We start from the raw sequence: 27,096 nt of genomic DNA, 5'->3' as shown, positions 1-27,096 counted from the left end.
AGGTTTCAAAAGCCCGTGCCAGGCAAAGGGTCTCGCTCAGGGCCTGCCACAGGTGTGAGCTTATAACTCCTTCTCCAGCACCATGCCTGCCTGCCTGCCTGCCACACGCCCTGCCATGAACATAATGGACTAACACTCTGATATACAAGCAAGCTCCCAATTGAATGCTTTCTTGTATAAGTCTTCATAATATACATAAAAGAACAGAACCTGTGTTCATGGCCTGAAAACTTTATATTGTTAAGACAACAAAACAATCTCCAGATTCAGTGAAACCCCCATGAAAGCATCAATGATGTTTTTCAGAAGCATTTAAAAAAAATCTACTCTAAATTTATATGGACTATCCAAAGACTCCATATGAACAAACAAACAAATCTTTAAAAAAAGAACCAAAAGAGAAGATTGATACCTACTAACTTCAAGACTTTATAAAAATACAGTAAGTCAAACAAAACCGCCATATATAGATACACACACACACACACACACACACACACACACACACATATACACATACATACATACTTATAAATGATATAAAAAAATTAGAGAGCCCACTGTAGAGGGATGTGCAGAGGAACAGCAAAAACATTTTAGAACTCATGGAATTTGATCTATTAGTTAGCACAACCATAATAGGTGTGCCTCAGCGAGGGAAGACTTCATGCTGTTATGGAGCATCACTCACTCTGCACGTTGTCCTTTTAGTCTTCACGTCCCTCTTAATTTATGAATTGTATAAAAACCCTAAGGGGGCTTCCAGTCCCTTACTTGACAGTATCAGTGGCACTTACAATAACAGTGCTTGATCTTCTTCAAGCATTGTTGCTAGAGCAGATTAATGACCTCAGGAAGAACTTAGATATGCAGATTGTTAACAATGACCACCACCCTTAGTAAGAATTTGAAGAAGCAGATGTTAGCAAGGTTAGGTTAAGATGTTTTTGTTGGTGGCTCTGATATAGAAAATCTTAGGGAGCAATTTGGAGTTCAGAAAATAGTTGAGGTAGGGATTTTGAACAAGAACAATGGTACCCCAATTAGCATTGTCTGAAGTGACTCCCTCGCTAAAGATGGGCTGGTGATAATTAATTTCTTGTACTTATTTTTGCCCTCAGCTTCCTGATATGAGTTAGTAAAAAGCTGTTAATGAGTAGATGTGCATCTTGAGGATTTAAAATAGAAATGGCTGATTGTTTTTATAAAAGTTTAGATTTCTGAAAAAAAAAGTTTAGATTTCAGATTTTGAAAAGATTTTTATAAGATTACTTTTTAAGATAATTGATCCTTTGTAACTGCAAATTGCAGTCTGCCAGTAAAGACAAACTGGCTGAGAAAATTATCTTGCTTTCTTACACTTTATTAGTCTATAACAGCTTGCTTAGTTACAAATATATATGAGTTCTTGGGAATAATTTGTTTTCTTCACCTGTAATGTGTAAAACGTTTTTCATGTAAAGGTATTAGGGAACGTACTGTTTTTTTCATGATCATTCACTAAAAGAAAAATAGAATGTAATCATATTGTAATTTTATACTCCTTGAAAGATTTACTGGGATATAGAAGCTGTGAGAGAAAAATAAAGTTCTTGAAGCTAGTTCTTTTGAGTTTGCGTCATCAACCCAATATGTATGTGTGTGTGTGTGTGTGTGTGTGTGTGTGTGTGTGTGTGTATAAAGTTGGTTGGAGTTTTTACCCAATGTGTATATGTGTGTTATGTATGCATATGTATATATGTGTACATATATACATATATAATTGGAGTTTCCCGCTATCCATCAAATATGTGTATGTGTGTGATGTTGTTGGAGCTTGTTGAAGCTAGCTTCATCCATTAAGTGTGTGTGTGTGTGTGTATGTATGATTCTTTCCCCTTTTCTTTTTCTATTTCAATGGCCACAAGGAGTACCAGCCTTAGTGAACCAAGTTTTATTCCCGCAGAGAAAAGTCTGCTGAGTGATCAGTCACCAGACTCTATGGCACACCTCAGTTTACCCTGACCTGTTAAAGATGGGTCTTCAACATTGCAGAAATCAATACACACAAGAAAATATAACAAAATCATGAGAATGACTTGAGGACTGCAGTATGGGAACTGCCCATGTTTCACTCTGGAGAAACTCTGGAGAAAGCCTTATGTATGATAGATTTTATTAACACGATCAAGTAGAATGAATTTAATAATAATTAAAAAGAACTGAATCTCCAATATGGGAGAATTAGTACCAGTCTTTAAAGTAATAGCCATAAGTTAGGCTTCTGAAGGACTAGAACCTTGAAATATTATTTATGTTGATTTGTTCAGAGGTTTTTGTGTGGCTAACAGCTGTTAACTTCATGCTATGGGAATAAGTAGGACCTGAGGGATTATAACACAGCCAAACAACTTTGGCTTTCTTTTAAAGTATTTCCATTAGACTTAAAACCATTACTTCATAAAAATCAGGCTTCAATATTTATACTCAAGAAGTACAATAATCCTGAAGTTCAAAATAGTCTGGCATACAAGTTATAATTATATTATTTTTGTAACAATATATAGTAAGTTTTTTTGAGACACAGTCTACTTTCTACATAGCCTGGGCTGGCCTGGAACTCATTATGTAGATCAAGTTGGCCTGAAACTCATGCAGAACCACCTGCTTCTGCATTCTGAGTGCTGGGATCAAAGGAATGCACTCTCACACCCAGCACTACTCACAGAGATCTGCCTGCCTCAGCCTCCCTAAGGCTGAGATTACAGGCATGTGCCACCACTCCTGTCTACATTATATAATTATTACTTGCATTTATTCTTGTATTGTATGCACTCCTGAAAGGCTGAATTTTCAAAAATAAAATTTTGAAATAAATTAGATTATAATAATAATAAATAATAAAATAATAAAATTCCATAATATCAATTATCCATTGATTTAGACAGAAGCTTCTCACCCATTTATTACAAATTACTGCTACCTTATGAAACCTGTGACAATATTCTCTATTCCTTGAAACTTAAAGCAAGTATTTGGTGCATGCCTTTAATCCCAGCATTCCAGGGACATTATCAGACAGATCTCTGTGAGTGTGAGGCAGCTTGGTCTGCACAGTTCCAGAATATCCAGGGCTACATAGTGAGACTCTGTCAAAAAAACAAAACAAACAAATCCCAAAACAAAACGAAAAATGAAAAGAAAGAAAAAAATTGATGACTCTCACACCACAATCAACATCAGCTCATTTTCTGTATATATATTTAGAATCAAACACTTCAAATTTTACCTTGAAATGCTTAAATGTGTTCTCACGATATTCATACCACTCCACGAAAAAATGCAGACTTTGGAAAAACATGAGCAAATCTCTTTTTTCTTCTGCTCTGTGAGAGTAAGATGTATAATTAATAAATAGTATGAAATGATAGGCTCACTTTACATTTATTCTTTTTTTTCCTATTCACATGTGTCACTCTAACACTTAAAATGCTCTTGATACCCTTTGATATGTTGAGCCCTGTATAAGTTTATTTTCCCTCTTAAGACTTCCTACTGGTAAATCAGTAATCTGCTAATGCTAAGGTGAGGTGTTTCTTCCTGTCTCTTGTCTAACACAGCTAGAATGTGGGCACCAGGCTTATTGAAACCAAAACTTAACTTGTTCATTATTGTATCCTTAGACAGTACACAGTGATTAATATCCTTATTTATTCATATATATATATATATATATATATATATATATGATCATATGAGTGAGTGAGTGTGTGTGTGTGTATGTGTGTGTGTGTGTCTGAGTATAAGCACAAATTTCCTAGCTGTTTCCTGAAAAGGCCAAGAAACAAAACACCCCAGTAGCAATGAAGACATCTTATGCCAGACTTTGATCTCTAATATTCGTCCCCTCTAAAAGTCATCAGAGAAATGACTCAATTCATAAGTGGGGCAGAAGAGGTTTTATATACGGCACTTCTTGAAAACTTTTTAATATTAAATTATTTTAAAAAGTGCTTGGAAATATGACAAAGTAGTATCATATGGCTGCTGGAGCTAGTTTAAAAGGATTTCTAGTGGTCAACTTTCACACACTCTGATCACCAACATAAATAAAACATTAAGTTATTTAACATGGCTGGAGAGATCGCTCAGTGGTTAAGAACATTTGCTTTTGTTTCTTTCAGAGGACCCAAGTTCAGTTCCCAACATCTGGTAGTTCACAACTACCTAGAAGTCATTGTAGGCTGATGCCTCTGAGGGCACCTGCACACATGGCATGCATGTACATACACAAACACACAAAACTCAAGAACAAATAAAAATTTCAAAAATGTTTATAAAAATTGGGAATGATTGAATCAATCCCTGCAATATACAGATCAGAACATGTATATTTACAAAATAATAAAGATTTGTTATTTAAGCACAAAACCAAGGTCTACCAGAAAATGACGGGAGCATGCAAGAACAAAAGAGTCACCATTCTCAAGCATCGTGCTGTTATATACATCCACAAAAAGACGTGAAACTAGAAGGTTCAGTGAGTTGGGAGGAGGAAAGGAACAAGAGAGTATAACAGTGGATAAAAATGATTGAAATACATTAAGCACAGATAAAATGTTATAGTGAAAGCCATTATGTTTAATTAATATAAAGTAATAAGTTATTTTAAGAATATAACACTTGAGAGGTAGATATGCTGAGAAGAAAAAAATATCACCCATACAGTATTTTCTTAAGAATGCTTAACATTAATTGATCAAAAGAAGAAAAAAATAAGAAAATGTCTACAAGTAGAAAAATACAAGTAGGTCTATTTATCAACCTGCACAAAACTCAAGTCCAAGTAGATTAAAGACTTCAACAATAAACCAAACACACTAAATCTGTTAGAAGAAAAAGTGGGGAAGAAGCCGGGCTTGGTGGCACACACTTTTAATCCCAGCAGTTGGGAGGCAGAGGCAGGCAGATCGCTGTGAGTTTGAGGTTAGCCTGGTCTAAGAGTCCAGGACAGCAAAGGCTAACATGGAGAAACCCTGCCTTGGGGGGCAGGGGGGAAAGAAAGAAAGAAAGAAAGAAAAAGAAAAAAGAGAAAAGGAAAGGAAAGGAAAAAAAGTGGGGAAGAGCTATGAACTCATTGGCACAGGAGACAACTTTCTGAACAGAGAACACCAATAGCTCAGGCTCTAAGATCACAATTAATAAATAGGACCTCATGAAACTGAAAAGCTTCTGTAAGGCAAAGGACATTGTCAACAGAGCAAAACAGCCTACAGACTTGGAGAAGATCTTCACCAACCCTACATCCGACAAAATATATATCCAAATAAATATCCAAAATATAGAAATAACTCAAGAAATTAAAAACCACCAAACCAAATAATTGAAAAATGGGGTTTAGAGCTCAACAGAGGAATATCGAATGGCGGACAAACACTTAAATGCTCAACTCTTTAGTCACCAGGGAAATGCAAATCAAAACCCCTCTGAGATCCCCTCTTACACCTGTCAGAATGGCTAAGCACATGCTGGGAAGGATGTGGAGAAAGGGGAACACTCTTCCATTGCTGGCGGGAGTGCAAACTTGTACAACCACTTTGGAAATCAATCTTGTGCTTTCTCAGAAAATTGGAAATAGTGCTACCACAAGGCCCAACCATACCACTCTGGGACATATACCCAAAAGATGCTCCACTACACAACAAGGACATGTTCATAGCAGCATTATTTGTAATAGCCAGAATCTGGAAACAACCTAGATGTCCCTCAGTCAAAGAATGGATAAAGAAACTGTGGTACACTTACACAATGGACTACTACACAGTTATTAAAAACAAGTGGATCTTGAAATTTGCAGGCAAATAGATAGAACTAGAAATGATCGTCGTAAGTGAAGTAACCCAGACCCAGAAAGACACACATGGTATATATTCACTTATAATTGGATAGGCAACATAGATGTTCCTCTGAGAGTCCCCACTCAGGGGGGGATCAGGACTGAAGCTGGGACTCACTGCTGGACTCCAGGTGAGAGTGGTATGAAAGAATGGGGAGATAGAAGGATCCAGAAGGCCCAGGAGTCCCACAACAAGACCGTCAAGCCTGGCAGATCTAGACGCAAGGAGGCCTGCAAAAACTACTGTACCAACCAAGGACAATGCATGCAGTAAACCTAGACCCCCTGTTCAGATCTAGCCAATGGACAGCTCATTCTCGTCAGTTGTGGGGAGAGCAGAGACTGCCTCTGACAGTCTCTGGCGCCCCAATTTGATCACTTGTCCTTGGTAGGGAGGCCTGGTGCACACATAGTGGAAGAGAAAGCAGACTATCTGAATGAGACGTGATAGGCTATGGTCATATGGTGGAGGAGGAGGTCCCCTTCTGTCAGAGGGCTAGTGAAAGAGAATAGGGTGAAAGACGGAGGGAGGGGAATGGGAAGATACAACTGAGGGGATAACAATTGGGATGTAATCTGAATAAATTATAATAAAGAATAAAATTTTAAAAATAAGAAAACCTCTATTGAAAAACAAAATATTGAGAATATCTATATTCATATATAAATATATAATATACATTATATAATATACTTATACAATATATACATATATTGAACATACATTCAATATAATTATTTATGTTGGAAATAAAAACAAGATATTAGAAATTCATATCTGGTACCATTATTGGTGGTGAGAATCTGAATTAAATAGGTTATAGCCCCTAAGAGAACTTACGACTGTCACTCTGCTAAATGGACATAGTACTAAACTGAGATTGACACATTTTTCAATCCTCATCAGAGAAGCTTCTTATTGCAGCAGATGGTGATTAATACAGAGACCCACAGCCGATAAAGGTGTAGAGACTATCGGATGCTCAGTCCTAAGTAGGACACACACACACACACACACACACACACACACACACACACACACACACACACACACTAAAAAATGCCCTCTCTGCTAAGGCTCATAGATCATTGTGGGAGACAAGAATGGAAACATTGTAAGAGTCAGAGGCAGTGGATGACAACAATAAAACTGTTTTCTGGAAAAACTGACAGAACTGAACTTAAGTGAGCTGCAGCCAAGATGGAAGTAACTCCGATGGATATACCTCCGAGCTGTGCTGCTGGGGTCAGCACCCTGGGCTAAGTAGCACCAGGTGCTAAAAAAACCACTGTGAGACGGACCCTAAGCCTAATGTGGAGACTCTCAAGATCCTGGCTGACAGATTCAAACTGACAGAAAGAGAAATTGAGACTTGGTTCCTTTTTTGAAGGAACAAAATGAAATTTAAGCAGTTGTCCAAGGCCAACAGAGCAAAGCTGAGGCTTCTTTCTTTGAAGAATTCTGATAGGAATGGCCATCCTAGACTAAGCCTCGCATACCTCCAACCAAGATGGACAATCAGGCAGAACCATGAAGAGTCCTCTCAAGATGAAAATCCCAGGCTCCCTGAAGCTTTGGGTGCGTTGGAGAGGCTCACACTCTCTTCTGGCTACCAAAGCAGAGATGGTATGTCACAGGATTCCTCACTCCCTAGTGTTGACTCCCTTTTTTTTTTTTTTTTTTTTTTTTGGTTAATGTTTTTCAACTTGCTTGTTGGGGGAGGGGGTCTATCAATGGTAGGTTAATAATAAAGCTTGCTACTCACTGAACCTAAAAATAAAAAACTGTTTTCTGAATACAACAGGGCAGTTGCATATATGGGTTTGAAACTGTTGTGACAGCATGCACAAGACCTGTACAAGTTCAAGACAGACAAAATCCCAGCATGCAGAGAGAAAGTTGGCATGTCTTACCCCAAGCTGAGGAGCTACTGGCTACTGACAGCTGATGGGAGAAGAATAAGTAGCATCCTTTAAGGCTGTGGTGTGCTGACCATGCTCTAGGGAATGCACACACCCAAAAGTATATGAGCAGCATAAAGTGGGCTTGGTGGATTAAAATACAGGACACAAAGCTGACTGAGTATGGAGGAGGGTAGAGCTAGGAGGAGTGGTAGGGAGAGAACAGGTATGAGCAAAACGAATTAAATGAGAAAGTAAAAAGATGAAAAAATGCATTTTCTAAAGATGGCAAAGTCAGAAATGACAAAGAAAGTTCTGAACTGTTCCAGATAAAAGGAAGAGAAATGCCAAGTAAATATATGACCTTAGATTGAATCATGCATCTCAGAGAAAAGGATGAAATAAAATATGAGATCAAGCACAAAAACTGAAGTACAGACGGCATGCTAGAGCCATTTTAGCATAACTGCAGACGGCAGCATGCATAATGTAAAACGTAAAGCTCTGGGTATTGCTCAGCATTTTTACCTAGTAGACGAGGCCTTGGGATCATTTCCTACCACTGCAAAAACCACCAAAACTAACCAAACAAAAACCCACCAAACGTAAAGGATATGTGGGAATAACACAACCAAGATACTGAATATATGGCATATATTCCAAAATGGTTCCATCAGAGACGGTAAAAAGTAGAGACCTAGGAAAATAAGACAGTCTTCTCTTATGTTATTTAAATTACACATGGTTAAAATATCCAGGTGTGGTGACACACACCTTTAATCCCAGCATTCTTGAGGCAAAGGCAGGCAGATCTCTGTAAATTCAAGTTATGTCTAGCCTAAAAAACGAGTGCCAGGCCAGCCAGGCTAGACTTGTATAAAAAGAGAAAAGAAAAGAAGAAATTATATTATCTAGTGAAAACGTCAATGCATGCCACTATGTTTATATGAAAACCAACATAACATAAGGAGGGAAAAGAAACAAATCCATGATTAATAGAGATTCCAGACTATATTGCAATGGCAATATATTATATTATTTACATAAACTATATAATAATTATATATATTTGACAAAGTGTTATGTATATGTACGTGTACACACACACATACCCCTTGCCATTGCCAGTCAGTCAAGTTTAGCTCTTGGCACAGCAGTAGCTATCTGTGGGAGTCTGGATAGAGAAAAAAGGTCTCTGTACGCCCAGTATATGCCATCTGTGAGTTCTGACGGCTGAGATTCTTTGATCACAGAGGTGCAAGTAAGACAGGAAGTCTTCAGACTTCTTTCTACTTATCTCAGCTGAAAGGATTTCCATAGAATATAAAGGGCTAATGACCTTCTATGCTCCATTTTTTCATTTGTCTTTTTCAGTAGCCAGACAATCAGGAAAAGGATATTCATAATATAGCAGCGAGATAGCAGAAAATAGAGGAACTCAACAGCAATAGCCAACTGCATTAAACACACGCACAGACATAATATCTAATAGCAGATAACTAGTATGGAAAAAAAGAATGGCATTTCTTTAAAAAATAAAAAGAAAGAAAGAAAGAAAAATTAAAAAGTAGAAGCCGGGCATGGTAGCACCCACCTTTAATCCTAACACTTGGGAGGCAGAGGCAGGTGGATCTCTGTGTGTTCGGAGCCAGTGAGTCCAAGACAGCCTGGGGTACACAGAGAAACCCTGTCTCAAAAAAATAAATAAATAAAAATAGAATTACCAGGTGCACCAGCAATTTCATTTCTGTGTATATGCCTATACAATAAGAAAACAGTCTTAAAGAAATACTTGTATACTCATGTTCATAATGTTCATCTAATAATTACAATGTGGAGCTGGGCACAGTGGCACACACCTGTAATCCCAGCACTCAGGGAGGCAGAGGCAGGTGATCACTGTGAGTTCAAGGCCAGTCTGGTCTACAAAGTGAGTCCAGGACAGCTAAGGCTACACAGAGAAACCTTGTCTCAAAAACAAACAAACAAACAAACAAACAAACAAACAAACCACAATGTGGAAAGGACCTATTTGTCCACTGGCAGATGAATGTATGAGCAAAATGTGATATTTACTTACAACAGAATTCTATCTTAAAACAAGGAATTTCTGACACATACTCTGTGGATATACCTTAATTTATACCAAGGATGCCTATGTACCATTCATTTCAGAAAGCTGTAAGAATTTTTAATGTTTTTTTTACCATAAAGAAATATAAATGAGAAAGACACATTTAAGTTGACTCAAACATTACACAATGCATATATGTTAAAAAAGCATACTTAGGTAATTTTTATGTGTCCTATAGATCAGTCAAAATCAGTTTAAATTTTAAAAAAGACTGTGCTAACTAAAGCTAACCCCCAAAAGACAACTACTTTATAATTCTACTTCTATGAGGTACTTGCAACTTTTAAAAAGTCAAACAAACAGAAAGTAGGATGGTGGTTGCCAGCATGTCGTGGAAATGTAGAAGGGAGGTTATATGGGTTTTATGTGTTCAGCTCTGTGTGTGTGTGTGTGTTTTTACAGTATTCTGTCTTTAATTATGTGTGTGTCCCTGTGTAGGTATGTGCATGTGTAAACACAGGTGCCTCTCAAAAACAGAAGAGTGTGCGGGAGCTCCTAGAGCTGAGCTACAGACAGTTGTGAGCTGATCCGTGTGAGTGACAGGCTGAACGTGAGTCCTCGGCAAGTATGCACTCTTGACTGCTGAGCCATCTCTCCAGCCATGATTGCTTGATTTTTACTGTTGTCTTGAATGAGAATCTTTTTGTATAACCCGGGTTGACCTTGAACTTGTTATCCTTCAGCCTAGATTTCCTGAATGCTGGCGTTCACAAGCATCAGGCCTGGCTAAGAAAGGTAACATTTAATGGGTACAGAGTTTCAGTTTTTCAGAATACTGGTGATAGCTACACAATATTTTGAATGTATTTTACACTACCAAACTCTTAACTACGGTTAGGATGGTAGGTAAGGTAGGTTTGCAGCTCAGTGGGATGGTATGTGCTGACCACACAAGATTCCAGGTTCAATCCCAGAACCACAAAAGAAAAGAAAAACAAATTACATAATCCAAATGGAGGCAAGAAAGAACAAAACACAAAGGGAACACACAGAAAAGTCACAGAACAATTGAAATAATACACAGCTACACAGCATGTATTTCATAGGGAACTCTGGATACTGGGTTTTAAACTTGTCTGCTGTCTACTGTAATATTTTAAGATTTCTGAGTAAACAAATTATTCTCTGAAGAATATACAACTACAAAGAACAATAGTTTCTTAATATGGCTTGTAAGCAAAGAGACAGGATTTTTCTACTTTCCACTAACCAAGTAAGCAAAACCAAAGACCTTCAGCATGTGATGAGTCAAAAAAAAAAAAAAAAAAGACTCACAAAAACTTAAAATGACCAGTGTACGTACACACACACACACACACACACACACACACACACACACACACACACACACACACACCCCTGATGAGAGGAATATAAAAAGAACTTTAAAAGTACAGTTCTGTTATACTCATAAAGGTTACTATTATTATAACACGTATAGTTTTCAATTATATACAGAAAGAGTGTGTGTGTTGGCTCTTGCTACTCTAAGACTGATTATAATTCATCTACTTTTCCTAAAGGGAAGTCCAAACTTTAGCAAATGTAAAACAGATGTTATGAATTTTTCAGAAAATGTTTGCAAAAACATTTCAATTTCAACTACAGTAGTCAGAAAACCAAAATAATTCTAAGCTTGTCCTTTATAAGTACAAAGCAAAGATTAAAGAGAAATTTGGAATTAAAAACTACAATGCTCTTCTAGAAATGAATCTAAATTATATGTTAGTAACTAACTTATTTAAATATTATCCAGCTGGGCGTGGTGGCACACGCCTTTAACCCCAGGACTCGGGAGGCAGAGGCAGGTGGATCTCCGATTCAAGGCCAGCCTGGTCTACAAAGAGTTCCAGGATAGCCAGGGCTGCACAGAGAAACCCTGTGTTGGAAATCCAAACACACACACACACACACACACACACACACACACACACACACACTTCACACTCATATAGTGTCAGTGTTGCAAAATAGTAATGATCATTTTGGAAAACAGTTGTCAGTCTATTATAAACCTAAACATATCACACGTATCCTCATGTGAGTCACAATTCCAGTTCTGCTTTCCTACCTTACCTACCTGAGCTGCAAACCTACCTTACCTACCATCCTAACCGTAGTTAAGAGTTTGGTAGTATAAAATACATTCAAAATATTGTGCAGCTATCACCAGTATTCTGAAAAATTCAAACTCTGTACCCATTAAATTCCTAGTTCTAGAGAAAAGAAAACTTCATTTACTAGAAATCTTGGAATGTATCCTCCATGAGTGAAGGGCATGGAGCATACATTCCAAAACTTCCAGTGAATGCCTAAAACAAAAATTACAATGCTTCCTACACATACATAACAACGATAAAGCTAAATTTATTAGTTAAGCACACTGAGAGACTAATAATAAAACAGAACAATTATATTGCAGTGAAAGTTTATTACAGAACCAAAAAACCCCAAGAAACCCCCCAAAAAAACCTAAAAGAAGCCAGGCGTGGTGGGGCACGCCTTTAATCCCAGAATTTGGGAGGCAGAGGCAGAAGGATTGCTGTGAGTTCGAGACCAGCCTGGTCTATAAAGCAAGTCCAGGACAACCAAGGCTACATAGAGAAAACCTGTTGGGGGTTGGTCTGATGTATTTTGATGCTAATTAATAAAAAGCAATCACACCTGGACAGGGCAAATGAGATAGGCGTGGCTAAGGTTCCTAGGCTTGGGGAGAGAGAAAGAATCTTGGGAAGAAGAGAGACCTGAGGAGAAGGGAGAAGAAGGGTTAGATGGAAGAGAAGCACATGGCCGGCGTGGATGGAGGATTTGGCCCAGATGAAGAACATTAGCAAGTATATGGGATTATGGATGGGAGGTAGCTTGGTAGAAATTATCAGAAGCAGATGGCATGAGATTGAGGCAGGTACCCCATACCTGCCCCACTATAGGAAGTAGTTTAGGGTCTTAATATCTGCCCTGCCCCAGGTTAACTAAGGCTATTTTAAAATATAACAGGTGTCTGTGTCTTGATTGATTACTAGTGGGTTATACTGCCTTAATACCAATTATAGGTCTGATAATAAACATTACTAGGCATTTTGTTTTGTTTTGTTTTGTTTTTTTGAGACAGGGTTTCTCTATAGCCTTGGCTGTCTTGGACTTGCTTTTGTAGACCAGGCTGGCCTTGAACTCACAGAGATCCGCCTGTCTCTGCCTCCTGAGTGCTGGGATTAAAGGCGTGCACCACCATGCCCAGCTACTAGGCATAATTTAACAACAACAAAACCCTGTCTCAAAACACCAAAAAAAAAAGAAAGAAAGAAAGAAAGAAAGAAAGAAAGTTTACTACTGAAATAATGGAAATGTGGTGCCTCTCCTGAAAGAGTCAAGACAAATCTATTTATAATTTATAAAAACAACATATATTAGACTTATGTACTTGTGTGTGTTTTGTCTGAATGTATGTATGGGTACCACATGTGTGACTGGTGCCCTCAAAGGTCAGGAGGACATGTAAATTGGTGTTACAGATGGTTGTGAGCCATCATGTGGGTTCTGGAGACCAAATCCAGGTCTTTCGCAAGAATAACAAGCATTCTTAACTGCTGAACCATCTCTCCAGCCCCTATTATACATTTTGCCAACATGATATGTATATTATTCTAACTTAGCATACTCACTAAACTCTGAAAACAGCACAAATGTGCTTTGATGGGTAAACAGGTTAACTGGCTTTGTCATGAGTTAAGAGTTACAGACTAAGACTATAAATAATTGTACAAAGAGTTTGTTAATGGGACAAATCTTGTTTTCTTTTTTAAAACAGGGTCTCATTAGGTAGCCTAGACAAGCTCAGAACTTGTGATCCTCTTACTTTAGCTTGCCAGTACCAGAACCACAGTCATGGACTATGACACTTAAAAGTTCAATGCCTTGGTTAAGATGATCAGTACACACAGCTATAAATGTAGTCAACTCAAGGACTGTACACAAAAAATGTCTATTTTACTTTCTTTTCCCCAAGTAGTAAATAGGCACTATGTATCTGGTCATCAAAAGTCTCAAAAATATCTCAGACAAAATGTATTAGCTACTGTGAAAAACACCATATCTTGTCTATAAAATATTCATACAACAGAACAAGGATAAATAAGAAGCTATTTTATAAACTTACTCAAAGTATAATAAACAAGCCAGGGATGGTGGGGAAGCAGAGACAAATGGATATTTGTGAGTTTGAAGCCAGTCTGCTCTACAAAGCAGGACAGTCAAAGCTACACAGAAAACCCTGACTCGAAAACCAAAAATATAAAATAACATACATGTACACATATATACATATATATGTATACACATACACATATATAAACAGTTTGTGCCCCACATGGTATGTGTGATGAATAGTTTTATGTCAACTTGACACAAGCTAAAGTCATCTGAGAGAACGGAACCCCAATTAAGAAACTGTCTCCATAAGACTGGGCTGTAGTCAAGACTATAGGGCATTTTCCTAATTAGTAATTGAGTGGGGAGGGCCCATCCCACTGTGAGTGGTACTATCCCTGGGCTGGTGGTCCTGGGTGCTATGTGAGCAAGCTGTGAGAAGCAAGCCAGCAAGCAGCACCCTCATGTTTTCTGCATTAGCTCCTACACCTCCAGGCTCCTACCTTGCTTGAGTTCCTGTCCTGACTTCGATGATGAACAGTGATATGGAAGTATAAGCCAAATAAACCCTTCCCTCCCCAACTTGCTTTTTGGTCATGGTGTTTTTATTTCAGAGCGCGCGCGCGCGCACACACACACACACACACAAACCCACAAAAAAACAAAACCAACCAAACAAAAAAATCAAACAACAACAAGAAAAAAAAAACCCTAATTAAGACAACTATGTGTGTGTGGGTGCGGAGTGGGTGGAGATAATGCTCTTCCCAGAAACTTCAGGTTATTAAGTAAAAATCCCAGTGTCAGGTGTGGGATACCTCCCTTTAAGTTGTTGGTTAATGCAGGAGCCAGAAACACCCTAAACAATATAGGGTATTGTCACAGCCCTTGTTTGTCCACAATTTGATGATAAGACCCTGTTGCTGACGACAGCTCATACCCTGGTCATAGGACATAAAGAAATCAAGCTGGTATTGACCTGAAAACTTCATCCCTGATAGACAGCTTTCCTAGGGCCAGAAAGTGCTATGCATGCTACTAAGGAAGAAAAGTCATCAGTGGTCTTCCCAGTTAGACCTGTCACCTGACGTAATGATTGGCCTGGAAATGTAACATGAATGTTGTGAAGATAACCAAACACTTCCTGGTTGGATTTAAGGCACATTCTACATGAGGGAATTCATGAGCCATAAACTATAGAACTATAAACTCAGACAAATATTCTTGGATGCAGAAGTCATAAGCACTAGAGGAGAACTTACTATTAATTTGATAACTAGACACAGTATGAAATTTAGTTTTATGCTTAACATTCACAAGAGAAGCTTCTTTTTGGAGTGGACAGTAGTTAATATGGATATTCCCAGCTGAGTACTCAGTCCTAAAAAGGCCATCTGTACCCCTCCCCTAAGGCTCAAGCATCATTACAGAAAAGAGGGCAGGAGGTATTCTAAGAGCCAGGGGTTGGGAGTACTGCTACAAATAAATAGTGTCTTCTGGATATGACAAGGTCTATGCACTCAAACTGTGTGGGTGTGGTTATCTGCACAAGGCCTTCATAGGACCAAGCAGGTTAACATTCCAGCATGAAATAGGAGGGGTCCACAAGGACCCACTCCCAGCTGAGGAGCTACTGACAGTTGATTGCTACTGGGGAAAGAGACTCAAATGCTTTTCTGTAGGCCCAATTTTCTTAACCAAAATATTTTATTAACAACTTATTAACCGAGCATACGTCACTTATAACCCAACTAACCAAAACACTAGGAAAAGAGGATTATGGAACACAATAACAAAACCGTAAGGATATCAGTTCTGAGGAACAATTCTCCTGGTGTAATCAGCAAGATTTCTTAGGCTGGAACCTAGAGTAACCAGAACCCCGAAGCCTTCCCTCGAGTGCTTCACTCTAGGAGCCTCTCGAAGTGGAGCGATGAACAGCCAAAACTATCCCAAGTCTCCAAAAAGCCCCGCTTCCAATTCTGGGCTCCTTTATATATCTCCTCCCAGAGTCTGTCCACAGGATCTTTTTAGCTGGCAAAAATCAAGCTCCTGCACCAGGTGATTGGTCTTCCAGTGGATTAACCTCACCTGTTCTTTCACAAGACCGCTCCAATCCCGCACATGGGATCCTAAACAGGGTTATCTCTCCTTTGGTTTTCTTTCCTTCTTTTTTCTTTTTCAAAAGTTGATCTTAGGATGGGGCTGGAGAGGTGCCTCAGCCATTAAGAGCACTACTTTTCCAGAGGGCTCAGGTTTGATTCCCAACACTCACAAAGTGGCTCACAACTGTCTGTAATCTATCCTCTAGGGATCTGACACCCTTTTAGCCTCCATGGACTCCAGGCATACATGTCCTTGCACAAATATAATTGCAGAAAAAACTCCCATACACATACACATAAAACTTACACTTATTTTGCAGGCTGGAGAGATAGTTCAGCTCTAAGAGCATATTCTGCTGTTGTAGAGGACCGAGCTTGTTTCCCAGCATCTACACCAGCCAGCCCACAACTTCTTGTAACTCCAGCTCCACGCAACCCAATGCCCTGTTCTGAACCCTAAAGGAACCTGTACTTACACATGCACAAACACATATACATGTAATTAAAAATAAATCTTTAGAAAATAAAATTTTATTTAGTGTGTGTATGTCTACACACACATGCATGCGGGTGTATACCAAAAGAGGGCTTTGATCTCATGGAGCTGGAATTACAGGCAGTTATGAGCTGCCAATATGGGTGCTGGGAACTGAACTTAGGCCCTCTGACAGAGAATTAAGTGCTCTGTACCCAAGCCATCACTCCAGGCTTGAGAAGGTCATTTTCTCCAAGGATGTGGCTCTGGTAAGTTGTTCATGATCCAGTGAGAGGCACGATACTGACGTATATATAGGTAGCACTAGCTGGACTCAGCTTATTCAGGGGCAAAAAGAAGAAGACATGAGTTGTAAGGGTAATGTGTTGGGTGAGGGACCCAAGAGGACATGAAGGAGCAAAAGGGAGGAGTGGATATCATCCAAATACATTATAACCATGTGTGACATTCTCAAAGAATAAGTAAAATATTTACATAAACCACAATCTCAAATGACAACACAGACTAGCCTCAATAATATGCTAATAATTAAAAGCAAGATGATAAGAGTATAAATAAAAAAGCTACATTTCCATGATGTCCAAGATATACAAAAAAGAAGAAATAAAGTTCAAAGCTGGATAAAACAGACCTACAGTGTTAGGTCGCAGGATACTGATTCACATGCTTTAGGGGTGAGTGACTAGGGGAGTGTGAGGACCTGTGAGGACTGGTTTTATGGGTACACTCTGCCACTTCCCAGCAACTTACTAAGTCATTCACCTAGGAATTATCTGCTTTTCTGAATGTATATGATGTCTCAATAAAAAGTTTTTTTTAAATGACACAATATGTCTCAGTCAACTAAGTCTATTAGTCTATAAATAGATGGCACAAATTTTTATTGAAAACTATGTGCCAGGATGGGGGACTGTGGATAAAGCAATCAAGACCTTGCCCTTGGGGAAGGGAGGACATATTTTATATAAAATAAATTAGGATAAAGCAATCAAGACCTTGTCCTTGGGGAAGGGAGGACATATTTTATATAAAATAAATTAAACTATAGACACACTGAGAGAAAAACTAAATAAAGAATCACAGAAAGGGCTGGGAGGTAGCTCAGTGGTTAGGGGTACCAGCTGCTCTTCTAGAGGACCTAGGCTCAGTTCCCAGCACCCACATGGATGCTCATAACTGTCTGTAACTCCACCTCGAAAGGATTTAGCACCTCTTTTGGCCTCCATAGGTTCTGGGCACACAGACATGGCGCACATACCTACTGTTAGATCTCAAACCCAGAATGGCCAAGGTGCCTATTTAACATATCAAAATAGACACTAGCTGCCAGGTTCTCCCTGCAACCCCCAGTCCCTACCTGCTATAGGGTATGGCTGCCATACCCTGCCCCTTACCCTAAGCTTCTCTAGCCCATGTTCTGGGCTGGGCTTCTTCCCTGTGTAAGCCAAGCATTTGGTTACCTGGTCCTTTCGTCTAGCCTCATGACTGAGAAGCAAATTCTAAGTCTGTACATAGAAGACAATCAAAGGAAATTTAAAATGTTGGACTTGTGATTATGATATTAGCAGTACTTTACCGGAGCTAGATTAATAGCTTATCAGAACTCCATTGTTTAATGTTTAACTCTGAACTTTTGAAGTCTTAGTAAAACAAAAGCATATATAGAGGGAAAGAAATCTGAAACATTTTAAATTTTGTATATACCTTGCGAATCACTTTTTTAGGCCTTCACATTTTGTGTTTACACACACTAAAACACTTTCTTAGACCCTCACAACTTACTTAAACTTTCACATCCTCAGACCTTTTACTTACATGCAGGAAAAACACCCATACACATAAAATAAATAAAAACAAAATTTAAAAAGAAGCACAGACAGCTGGACAGTGGTGGCACACCTCTTTAATCCTAGCACTCAGGAAGCAGAGGTAGGCAGATTTCTGGGTTTGAGATCTACAGAATGAGTTCCAGGACAGCCAGGGCTACAAAGAAAAATCCTGTCTTGAAAAGCCAAAAAGGAAGAAGAGGAAGAGGAAGGAGGAGGAGGGGAAGGAGCAGGAAGGAAAGAGGATGAAGAGGAGGGGGAAGAGGAGGAAGGAAGGGTCAGCAGCAGCATAAGCAGCATAGAAGAATGGAGGAAGCCTAAGAGATCCTGTAAAAGTCAGGGGATAAGACTTTAGCGCCACCCAGTGTGAGGTGAGGCATAGGAGGCATGTCAGTAGACTAAAGGAACTATTCTTCTGGGCAAAGAATAAACAATCAGTGTGCCTGTACCTCCAGTATCTTTCAAAAGTCCTGTTAGACAGTAAGAAACTGCTGGGCTTGGTGGTGAATGCCTTTAGTCCCACCCCTTAGGAGGCAGAGGCAGGCAGGTATCTCTGAGTTCCAGGACAGCCTGGTCTACAAAGTGAGTCCAGGACAGCCAGGACTATTACATGGAGAAAACCTGTCTCGAAAAACAAAAACAAAACAAAAAAGAAAGAAAGAAAGAAAGAAAGAAAGAAAGAAAGAAAGAAAGAAATGTTAAGAAGAGAAAACAAGAAAACTAGCCCCTGAGCCCTGGTATAGCCTCATATAGCATGACTCATTCAAAAACAAAAAGAAAAGCCGTTTGTCAAAAATTTGAAAGGTACCATGAGAAAATGAAAAGACAAAGTACAAAACGGGAAGTGCAAAATACATGTCGGGGAAAACATGTATGAAGAAACATACAATTATTTCAAAACATAATTGTCAAAGATAATAAAATAAACATATAATGTAAAATATATGTTTATATTTTTATAAAATAAAATAAACTTAATCATATAATGTAAAAAACAAGAATAAAACTTCCAAGAGGATAGATGGACAGCAACATGTAAGGACTCACAGTCAACATGCAGGGAGATGAGACAAACATCTAGAACATCTTAAAAAATAGAAAAGAAAGAAAAAGTATCAAGTTTTGAACCAGGCGTAGTGGCATACACCTGTAATCTCAGCACTTGGGATGGGGCAGGAGATTCATAAGTTCAATACCAGCTTGGGCTAGTGAGAACCTGTCTAAAAAAACCAAAACAAACAAACAAAAAAACAAAGCAACAACAAAAACAAAAAACCTCTCTCTCAGCCAGGCATGGTAGCAACACACCTTTAGTCCCAGCGCTCGCTCAGGAGGCAGAGGCAGGTGGATCTCTGTGAGTCTACATAGTGAGTGCAGGACAGCCAAGGCTACACAGAGAAATCCTGTCTCAAAAAAACCAAAACAAAAACAAAAAACAAAAAACAAACAAATAGACAAAAAGTCCAAACTAAACCAAAAAACCCAACCAAACAACCAAACAAACCTTCTCCCCAAATCAGGAAGAAATAAGCAAGTACTGAAGAAGATGTGGGCAACTAGGAGTCTTGCACATTGTTAGTGGAAATGCAATGCGGTATATCACTTGGGAAACAGCTTCACAGAACCTTATAAAGCTAAACCCTTGCCATACAACCCAGTACTATTTCTGGGTACTTAGCCTAGAGGAGTCAGTAAACCTTTTCACAAAGGACCTAATAGGAAATGTGTCAGGACTGGAGGCTATGCAATTTCAATTCTCATTTACTCTACTCTGTCACTAAACCATGACGTCAACTATAAACAATATGTAAAAGAATGGGTATAAGTGTGTTTTAATAAGGTATTTCTTCTAAGCATTTATTAGTCATAGTTTGTCCGTCCCTGAGAGAAATGAGACACACACACAAAAGCATTGTACCAGAAAGACTTGGCCATGGTAGAATTCCAGAATCAACTATCAGTAACAGACATGTGAAAAGGTTATCAGATGCATGAAGCCTCAAATCTTTACAGTATCAGAAACATTAAATGATTGAAGGTGAGACAGCAATGTGATGAAAGAAAAAAAAAATGCAAGGTTTCCAAGGAAGAAGACGTGGGAGAGGCCTAACATCACCCCTGATGGTAAAACAAAGAATAACTGCTTCTGAAAGAGGGGCAGCAGTGAAAACCCTCTGGTGCTATGGAAAGAGCAAGGCCTTTATTGGGCCTGTGGTCCTACACCAACACTGATCAGTGGTGGTACATGCTGCAGTCTCAACTATTTGGAATGATAAGGCCAGATGGTCATCATTTTGGGGGAGCCTGTGTAACAGAGTGAGACACCCACACATACCCCATAACACATGGAAAAATAATAATCCTGAAGTAGAGAGATGCCTCAGCAGTAAACAGCAAGCACTTGCAGAGGACATAAATGTTGTTCCAGGAACCCACGTGTGAGCCTGCAGCTTTAGCTCCAGGGCATCTGATGCTGTTGGCCTCAACTCATGTGCATACACATACTCATAATTAAAAATATAACTTTAAAATAGTAGTAGTAGTAGTAATGACAACAACAACAACAATAATAACAATCATCCCAAATCCAATTCAACTGTTGATTAACATTGTGTTAGTCCAAGACTGTTGCAGGATATTTGATTCCATTGTGAACCCAGAAATTGTGAGCTGTAAAAACCTGTTTCTTATTTGGCATGGTTGAGCCCTAACATACACCTTTAATCCACGAACTTTCTGTTTATTGTAAACAGGTGGCTAAGGTATGGTTCAGGCAGCCCTAGCACCCACCTTTAATCCAAGAGCTTTCTGCAAACAGGATTTAATAAAATTAACCCTAGGTTAAAAGGCGGAGCAAGAAACCAGCTGACAGGGATTAAAGAGTAGGAGGGACTTTGATTTGAAGGGTATTTAAGACAGTGTGGAAAAGAAAAAGGAGGCTTTTAGGTTTTTGAGCTTTGAGCTAACAAGCCTTTGGCCTTGGGTTTTTTTCCCTCCTGGGCTGTCAGCTGAGCTAGTAGGCTTTATGGTTTTTCATCTGGGATGTGAGCTAAGTAGGAAGGTCAGCTGGGTGCTTTCTCTGCCTCTCTGAGCTAGTAGGTTTTCACACCAGCATCTGGCTGCCAGATCTATATTGGTAATACTGGACATTTGGGATTTTGGCTTCTTTAAAACAACACACCATATTAACAGCATGATAAAAGGTTGGCCACAAGTTACTCAATATTTAGTTCAGTTTGCTTTCTCACAGGCAATGTCTACCATTCAACCACAGATGATGATAATAATAATGATAATATCATCATCATCAGGTTTTTTTGAGACAAGTTTCTCTGTGTTAACAGTCCTTGCTGTCCTGGACTCACTTTTGTAGACCAGGCTGGCTTTGAACTCACAGTGATCTGCCTGCCTCTATCTCCCAAGTGCTGGGATTAAAGGTGCTAGCCACCACACTCAGTTCAACCACAAATTATGAAACAAAAGTTCAAGAAAAATTAAGCCATTGTAAACTAATCAGCAGACCTGGACTCAAAGATGATTCATGCTGGAAGACCTTGCTACTAAGGAAGCAGCCACCATGTTCAGATAGCTTTCTGAACTCGTTACAAAATGGAGGGCTCTCTTTCCCAGTGGGGCTTCCTCTACTCTGCCTGACCTCATCTGGAGAGCATCTCTAGGCACAGACGCCTGACTTTGCTTGGAGGATGACCCTTCACAGACCTATGTGACTCTACACTCCTTTGCCTGTCCATACAGTAATTAGGTAACTGTGTTATGACCAATCAGTCCTTCCTTCCTGTAACCCTAAGAGCCTTTATATATTTTACCCCTAAAACAATGAGTTTCCACTCTGAAGCTGATCTTGGATGTCTTGTCCCGTCGTATTTGTGGCTGTCCAAACCCTATTCATCACTTCTGTTCCCTTTATCCTTATGGGATGGTGGCCAAAGATGCCCCAGGGGAAGGAAGGACCACAGATTCAGATATTGGCATTTGTTAAATAGGAGCTCCAATATATCTGTGATCTGGCATGTAATCTCAGCTACTAAAAAAGGTAAGGCAGAAGAGTCAAAGTTGAAAACAAGCTATGGCCACATATAGAGACCAAGTCTCAAAACTAAAGTTATGATTATTAATATGTTAAAACATCCAGCTGAAAAGCATACATAATACAGTGACCTTTTCTGAACTCTATAGGCACTGCATACACATGATATATAAACACACATGCAAGTAAAATATCCATACACATAAAATTTTAAAAAGAAAAACTATTTAATATATAAAACAGAAAACAAAAAAAATTGTAAGGAAATATTTAAAACCTGTGGAGTAAAAATGAATCACAAAGCAATAAATTTGCTAATCAGGAGCTGGAGAATGGCTCAGTGGTTAAGAACACTAGCTGCTCTTTCAGAGGACCTGGTTTCAATTCCCAGCATCCTCATGGTAACTCACAACCATTTACAACTTCAGTTCCAGGGGATCTGACAACCCCACACAGACATACATACAGGCAAAACACCAATGCACATGAAAATAGATTATTTTTAAAAATTTGTAAAACAGCTTACCTAGATGCAAATTCACTTAATTCTGAATATTCTGTGGGTTCCATTATTATACTGAGGTCAGTTATAACAGAAGAAATTTTCTCTTTAGTCTAAAATAAAGATAAAAAGTTTATGTACAAGAGCAAACTATCTTTTAAACATGACAAAAATACTCTAAGATATACAAATAGAAAATTGACAGGAAAGGATAAGATATTGGCTCTTTGTTAAATAAATTAAATCATACACTTAGTACTTACTAAAACAAAATAATTTCTAAATTAATTACTTAAATTGAATAATGATACCATAAATAGAGGGAGGAATGGATTTAAAAAAACTTTCTAACCAAATAATAGGAAAAAATAGGAACTATGATTACATAAAAATTCAAAATATCAGCAGAGGGGTGGTGGTGGTACACACCAGAGCTATCCTGGATCTCACAATATAGACCAGGCTGGCCTCAAACTCACAAAGATCCACTTGCCTCTGCCTCCCAGAGCTGGGGTTAAAGGGCACATCAGCATGCCTAGTGATGCTCCAGAAACATTCTTACAATTCACATTTTACAAAGACAGCATAGTTAAAAACTGGACAGAGGATTTGCATAGACATTTCTCCAAAGATAATAAATAAACAGGCAGTTATCTACTGATGAATAACATACTGTCATCATTGTTCTTTAAATAAAAAAATATATACACATATACACAAACAGGCATACACATAAATGTACAATATGGATCTTTTGTAAAGTTTAGCTGTGCTGTCAACTTTGAAAAAAAAGTATCTCAGTTTGCCATGCTGAGCTGGCAATATACAGAAATTAACAGCTATATTGGTATGGAAATACTAAATTTAATTTTTCTCATCTATACAAGGTTAATACACTTGTAAATATGTAAGTTTTTACCTAGTGAGCTTGATCATAGAAACTAAAACCCGGTGGTGCACTGTAATCCCAGCACTCAGGAGGCAGAGGCAGGCAGATCTCTGTGAGTTCGAGCCCAGCCTGGTCTACAGAGCAAGTCCAGAACAGCCAAGGCAGGTGACACAGAGAAACCCTGTCTTGGAAAACGAGCAAAACAAACAAACAAAAAGAGAAACTAAAAGTCTTCCCCAAAAAGCCCGAAACCCACATAGGCAGTAATCACAGAGGAAGTGATGGACATACCAGCCATTAGCTAGTAGTTCCATTTGATCTAGCAACTGCGCTCCTAGTCATAAGTAAGCCCTTTGCGGGAGTGTCTGTAACAGCATCAGTCATAACAACCCAAAGTGAAACAACTTCACCAACTACTGAAATGGAAGAAAAGTGGTGCATCCACACATGGGACATTACTTAGCCCCCAAAAGTAGTAACACATGCTATAACAAGGATGAGCCTTGCAAACATGATAAACAAAAAGGGAACCAGATACAAGAAACCAAACATTCTAGGATTCCATTTCTATGAATTATTCAAAATGGGAAAATAAATAAAAAACATATTAGTGCTTCCTTAGGGATGGAAAAAAAGAAGAAATAAAAGGTTTATCTCAATGAAACTTTATTTTTAAATTTTATTTACTTTTATTTTATGTGGATTAGTGTCACAGTATCATATCCTTTGGAACTGGAGCTACAGACAATTGTGAGCTGCCATGCTGGTGTTGGAAACTGAACCTGGGTCCTTCAGAAAATCAGACAGTGCTCTTAATCACTGAGCCCAATGAAGTTTTAAAAAAAAAAATAGGGAGTTGGAGTGGTTAATAATACTTGCTGCTTTTAAAGAGAACCTGTATTCAGTTCTCTGCATCCTTATAATGACCCACTGCCTCTTTAATGCCAGTTCTATGGGATCTAATGCTCTCTGGATTCCATGGGCACCAAGCACAAACATGGCATACATACACAGAAAGTAGACTAAATAAGTAAATAAGTAAATAATCTTTAAAAGAAAGAAAACTAGAAAGGCTAGGAGTGAGTGCATGAGTGCGTGCATGTATGTGCGTATTAGATTTTGGCCTTTTATCCATTGACATAGGCAGGTCAGCTTGGGATTTAGTGCCCATCTCACACATCTCTTACAAGGTTGTAGACTCTGCTTAGCCAGGGTAAAGTTTACTTCAAGATACTGTTTTCCAGCTGGGTGTGGTGGTGCACACCTTCAATCTCAGCACTTGGGAGGCAGAGGCAGGTGGATTTTTGTGAGTTCGAGGCCAGTCTGGTCTACAAATGAGTCCAGAACAGCCAAGGCCACACAGAGAAACCTTGTCTCAAAAAAAAAAAAAAAAAAAAAAAAAAAAAAAAAGAGCAAGAGAGAGAGACTGTTTTTCATCCCTGCCCTGCCATTGGTACTGTAACCATGTCACTCCTGAATTGATAAATAAATAAAACAAGTGGCCTTATAAATACCCTTGACTTCAGTCTCAGAAGGTCATCTTTTCTCTCATCTTCTTTTCTTTCTTTTTTTCTTTCTTTCTTTTTTTTCTGAGACAGGGTTTCTCTGGATGTCCTGGACTCACTTTGTAGACCACGCTGGCCTCGAACTCACAAAGATCAACCTGCCTCTGCCTCCCCAAGTGCTGGGATTACAGGTGTGCACCACCACACATGGCTTCTCTCACCTTCGTTTAACAGCAGGTTTCAATGGACTCATGATTTAAGAACTATGAGTAGGAATCTTAAGAAAAGGGTCCTAGGGTCAATATAGTTGCTCATACCTACAATCCCAGTATTCAAGAGTCCAAAGCTGGAGGACTGGCGTAAGGAAATGGCCAGCCTGGACTACACAGTTGAGTTCTAAACCAGCCTGGGCTACAGTGGGAGAGACCTTGTCCCAACCTTAGCCCTAACATTTCACCACCCAAAATATTTAGAATGATACTAATTTTGCAAGCTTTACATACTTTTAAGGCAGGAGTCAGTTTTAGAAAAGGCCTATGGTCAAACTGCAAAGTGACCAGCACGAACGCAAAAAGAGCACAATTCAACCAACAGCTAGCCTGATCCAAGACAAGGTTAGAGACCAGCAACAGCTACAGGGTCAGACACTTGCAATGCTGCCAAAGTTAGTGGCAGCCACCAGATCTGATGAAGTTGGCAGTGGACAAAGAAATGTAAAAATGGACAGGAATGGACTTCAATGAGTGGTCACTACCATAACTGGGCAAACAGCACGAGATCATGTCCAGTGGGCAAGGGAGGTATTTTATTTGCAGAGCCTATTGGCTCCCTGTCCACTTGGCCCAAGGATATGCCTAGAGAATGAACAAACTGTAACAAAAATTATCTCAGTCTCTGTCCAGTGTCTGTCATAAGTCCGAGAAGAAGCCACTAGATACACAGCTTAGCACTTTCTTCCTTTCTCAAGACACTTTGAGGAGTTTCTCTAACTTTTCCATAACATCTCATTTTTCTGCTTTGCCTTTGCTTATTCCTCCTTTGTCTGCAACTTTATCACTGACAATGAGGTAAGACACTGTTTCAGGTTGACTTCTGGTGACTGTTGATTAGTAGTCGCCCTGCGTCAAGCTTTTCTGGGCCAAGAAATAACCCTTTACTTTCAAAAATCTGCACCATCATATATATTGTGTTAGAATGTATAAACACAAATAAATATATATATATATATACACACACACACACACACACACATATATATAACACAATATATTAGGATTTCAATGTTTGGGTTCAAATATTCAAATAAGCAGGTTACTTTGAAGACCATGATGATGAAATTATATTCTCTACATTTAAAAAAGTGGCTACTTTTAGTATTTTTGTTTTACAAAGAGAAGTGATATAAATACACTTTAGCATCCTACAAACTCCCACCCATCTGACTTACACTGCACAGACCGTGGAAAGCTGACACTGTGTGCACATTTGTTCTGGTCTTAAAACTCTTCACAAACACTGCAGTGCTGACACCACCAGGCAATCAAGTGGAGAAAATGAAGTCTATGTTCCAAACACTGACAAGCACTGCATCAACAGAAGGAATGACTCAGACTCTCCACATAGATTTCCCTATCTTTGTTTATAATATTCTACTAACAGAACTTAAGG

At 38.8% G+C, this 27,096-nt stretch overlaps 1 protein-coding gene across 1 annotated transcript in view; it reads right to left on the bottom strand.

The window, feature by feature from the left end:
- CENPP (centromere protein P) overlaps nucleotides 1-27,096 on the bottom strand; it is a 193,280-nt gene that overhangs the window by 153,330 nt on the left and 12,854 nt on the right. The window contains exons 4-5 of the mRNA XM_084794704.1: nucleotides 23,059-23,147; nucleotides 3,269-3,365 (exon numbers count right to left, since the gene is read on the bottom strand). Coding sequence (XP_084650830.1) covers nucleotides 3,269-3,365; nucleotides 23,059-23,147 — 186 coding nt within the window. The remainder of the gene's footprint in view (nucleotides 1-3,268; nucleotides 3,366-23,058; nucleotides 23,148-27,096) is intronic.

Source organism: Acomys minous (genome assembly GCF_964271855.1).
Source record: "Acomys minous genome assembly, chromosome: 9".
Taxonomy (NCBI): Eukaryota; Metazoa; Chordata; class Mammalia; order Rodentia; family Muridae; genus Acomys; species Acomys minous.
The sequence above is the reverse complement of the archived record's forward strand: the minus strand, read 5'-3'. Positions and strand labels throughout refer to the sequence as shown.